At 38.1% G+C, this 3,681-nt stretch overlaps 2 protein-coding genes across 3 annotated transcripts in view; both read right to left on the bottom strand.

The window, feature by feature from the left end:
- LOC107631731 (ubiquitin-like domain-containing CTD phosphatase) overlaps window positions 1–418 on the bottom strand; it is a 2,529-nt gene extending 2,111 nt beyond the window's left edge. Inside the window, exon 1 of the mRNA XM_016335270.2 lies at window positions 16–418. Within this exon, the coding sequence (XP_016190756.1) occupies window positions 16–290 (275 nt within the window). The 5' untranslated portion in view covers window positions 291–418. The remainder of the gene's footprint in view (window positions 1–15) is intronic.
- LOC107631732 (uncharacterized zinc finger protein At4g06634) lies at window positions 1,096–3,681 on the bottom strand. 2 transcript variants are annotated; one of them, XM_016335272.2, is made up of 6 exons: window positions 3,414–3,681; window positions 2,871–2,973; window positions 2,556–2,755; window positions 2,386–2,475; window positions 1,939–2,082; window positions 1,096–1,835 (listed from the first exon to the last, which is right to left on the bottom strand). In XM_016335272.2, the coding sequence occupies exons 1-6, from the start codon at window positions 3,414–3,416 to the stop codon at window positions 1,287–1,289; spliced, it is 1,089 nt and encodes a 362-aa protein (XP_016190758.1). In that variant the 5' UTR covers window positions 3,417–3,681; the 3' UTR covers window positions 1,096–1,286. The 2 variants fall into 2 exon arrangements, with proteins under 2 accessions (XP_016190758.1, XP_016190757.1); XM_016335271.2 differs by having other exon boundaries at window positions 2,871–2,929; window positions 3,414–3,677.

Raw genomic sequence — 3,681 nt, 5'->3', positions numbered from 1 at the left:
GAGAGCGAGGCGCACCCGATCATGGTCATCTTGAAGGAGGACTTAAGGGGGAGGGTGGAGAGAAGGAGGTTGTCGTCGTTGAGCTTCGAACCAACCTTCGGGTAAAGAAGCTTCTGCCGGATAGGGAGGACGTTGGTGAGCTGGCAGATGCGCCGCTTCAGCTCCCCAACGGTGTCGTCACCGCAAACCCGGACTGTGTACTCCTTGCCGCTCCACTTCACTGTCAGCGTCACTTCCTCCTCAGACAGAGAAGATGATGCCGTTGCCGCCGGCGATGCTGAAGAAGCCATGCTTGTCCTCTGCACTGTCCAGTACTCAACTCCCCAGCTTCCCTTCACCCAAACTAAACTAGGTTTCTTTTCTTCAGAACCGAGGGTTTTGATTAAAAATGGAGTAAACAGTCATTTTTCACGTTACAAAATAAATATTAAAAATTAAAATGTGTTCTGTTTGAGAAATTAAACTAAACGTTAGTTAATTTTGTAAAACATAATATATATTTGGAAATTATTTTGTTATTTGCCTTTTTTGAAGTCCATTTTATGATGCTACAAAATGGTTGTTCCCTTGTGAGTTTTTTATTTTTAATATTGAGGCCTAGATGGGTATAATCCACTGAAATGTCCAAAAAAATGTGTTTAACGTCGTTGTGGAGGATTATTGACTGCTACAGAAAAAACGTTGGCGACGTTTTGCACAAAACGTGCATGGTTAACACGTGGATAAAAAAATAAATCCATATACAATACATTACTGACGTTTTGCCTATAATAAAATAAAAAAAAAATTCACACAAAAAACGGACCAAAAATATTTAGTAGTTTATAATATACAAAAAACGGAACCTTCACTTGTTTGCTCAATTGAAAATATTTAGTAGTTTATTTTTTAAAAAAGTATTCTTATTAAATGAACCAAAATTGTAAATTCTAAAAGCGGACCAAAAAACACCTAAACTTCAAAGTTCAAACTGTTCTTAAGGCTCTCCTTAAGATTCTGATAAACTCAATGTCGGATTTCTTTGACTTATAAACTACATTGGTTGCTGACTTATAACCTATGTATAGGCTTATTGACAAGAATGACAATAAAGACTTTGGTTAAATTCACGTTTTATTAACTAATATAATTCTTCTTCCTAACAATTCTAATTTTCCAACAGCAAATACAGTCTTGTATAACATGAAACTGTCCTTTGGTGAACTAAATGAATTGAGGGAAAAAATTTGTAGAAGAACAAAACAAAGACAAATATTCAAATAGTGGCAGAGGATGCCACAAGTATCTCAGTCTTCATATTCTGTTTCTTCATCATCGTCGTCATTGTTGCCAGCATATCTCCAACCATCTTCAACATTGTCGCGATCCTCCTCTTCTGTTTCTTCGCTGTCTTCTTCGTTGTAAGCCTCCCCTTTCCCATTCACAGACCAAGGTTTCTTTGTTACAGCTATGGTGGCAGGAGTAGGCAGCGGTGCTTTGCGTTTGGCGATTTTGGAAGGAGGCAACTTAAGGTTTGGTTTTAGCTTACTTTGCTTCTGAATTTTACCATTTGACCGTTTGCCACCATAGGCATCTTGATCGCTTGCTTCATCCATTTCATTATCAAGATTAGCTTGAGCATGCTCTGCATTTTCATCAGACATATGCCCAGGATGTTCCCTCTTCAAATGGAGTTTAAGCTTGTATTCATGAATGTAGGCTTTTTCACATCCTTCATAAGGGCATGCATAGGGGCGATCTGACGATGCAGAACCATATGCTGCGCCAGAATGTTTAGTAGTTTTTGGTTGTCTTTCTGAAGGCGGAGTATACTTCGGCACCTCCACTGCTGTGTTCTGTAAGTCGAAATTGTGAACCAAAAGATTGTCTAAGGTGATATATTTCAGGACTTTTGAATTAGAGATATGCACCAGTCACAAACAGAAAAGATTACCCTACCTTTTCATGGTGAGAGGCAATGTGATTCTTTAGCTTGTATTCGTGAGCATATCTCTTTCCGCAATCTGAGTACGGACAGATATGATAGTTCTCTTGTGAATGTGTTTTCATGTGAGACCTTAAGTTGAAATCCAGAGAGAAGGCCTATATAGATCAATAAATTTGGTCACAAAGATGTTGAATGCATACACATAAACTCACAAAAAGGCTTGTTATCTCAAGATAAAGAATAATGGAGTTCAACAGAGAACGAAATAGTAAATGACTAATCAAGACACATACACAAACACAATTTTATCCATTGTGAAGAGTAATGCAGACTTTGAAGAAGTTTTGTCATCCATCAACAATTGTCATACTAAAAACAGTACATGTAACAGCAACCAGGGAAAAAAGAAAGTCCTCAAAAAAAATAAGAACAAGCCCTTTCAATGGATAGATTATTACCTTACCACAGCCTTCATGGGGACAAACAAAATCCCTCTCCCCTGTGTGAATGAGAAAATGTCTTTTCAACTTTGAGCTATCAAGAAATTTCTGAAACACAAACAATTTATCAATAGAACAGTATATAGATACAAGAGATGCATGTGTGTCCCAAGTAACAAAATCAGTACCTTTCCACACCCCTCATAGTGACAAACAAATTGTCTCTCTCCATGAATGTGAGAATGTTTCCTCAATGCACCGGCATCAATGAACGTCTTTCCACATCCTTCATAGCTGCAAAGAAAAAGCACTTCAGTAGTTGGCTCTGGTTCCGGTTCAGGTACAGCCGGTTCTTTTTCCTTTTCCTGCAATGCCTTCGAGGCATCCTCTAAGCAAAGTAAAACAAGAGAAACGTTAGGCAACAGTCACATCTATACATAGGTTGAATACTAGTTCTAGAAGCTACACAAAAATAGAATAGCAGCACAAGTTACAGTACTAACCTCTAACCCATCTTAAGAGCATGCATTTCCCCCCAGTGGCTACAACATCTTGGGGAACCCTGGCAGGAACATTGCGCCGATCGTTAGGGTAATACATGTCCAACTGATGACAAAAAGAAGACTATAAAATGCAAACTGAAAGCAATATATGAATTAATTGCAAACTAAGAAACCACTTCTTATTCAAGAAAACTACTTTTTGATCCTAGATATATCAAATTGCCTGCTCAATAAATAAATAAAATACAACTTCAATTTGTTCAGACAAAGACAATTGCATTCTCCATTCTCCAATTAACCACTATTTGTTCACACTTCACACCAAATTCCGTACATGAATAGTATCAATCTCAGTATAGCACACTAAAAACCACGCTCAGAACAGTAACACGAATGAATCGCACACATAAGCACCAAAAATGAATTCAAAGAAGCAGCATATTTTTTATGAACTTAAAAACCCCATAAACATAGAAACACAATTATTTTAAATGAAAATAAATAACAAAAGGGACATTGGATTGAAGAAGAGAGTGATGGTACCATTCTTTAACCCATTTAGCAGCTGGCGCCTTGGACCTGATTATGGGGCGCCTTTCGAAGTAACTGCTACTGTAGTGAATCTCCATCGATTTCTAGACCAGGGTAAAAAATTCCGATGCTACGCTATCTGGTTCGGACAATTTATTAGGGTTTGGTCAGCGGGAAGCAGTGAAGGAAAAGAAAAGAAAAAGATCAGAGTTTTGGGAAGCGAAGAACAGAGAGAGCGTCGGCTTTGGGGTTCCATGTTCGCATCGAATTCAAGCAGCTT

This window comes from Arachis ipaensis, chromosome B03, assembly GCF_000816755.2.
Source record: "Arachis ipaensis cultivar K30076 chromosome B03, Araip1.1, whole genome shotgun sequence".
NCBI lineage: Eukaryota > Viridiplantae > Streptophyta > Magnoliopsida > Fabales > Fabaceae > Arachis > Arachis ipaensis.
The sequence above is the reverse complement of the archived record's forward strand: the minus strand, read 5'-3'. Positions and strand labels throughout refer to the sequence as shown.

Excerpts from the sequence above, each read along its gene's own strand:
- LOC107631732 (XM_016335271.2), bottom strand. The coding sequence starts at position 3,499 with ATGGAGATTCACTACAGTAGCAGTTACTTCGAAAGGCGCCCCATAATC. Across the intron at positions 2,930-3,413 it reads GCTAAATGGGTTAAAGAATG|GGTTCCCCAAGATGTTGTAG; the intron begins GTACCATCACTC and ends TGTTCCTGCCAG. Across the intron at positions 1,836-1,938 it reads TTGCCTCTCACCATGAAAAG|AACACAGCAGTGGAGGTGCC; the intron begins GTAGGGTAATCT and ends TTCGACTTACAG.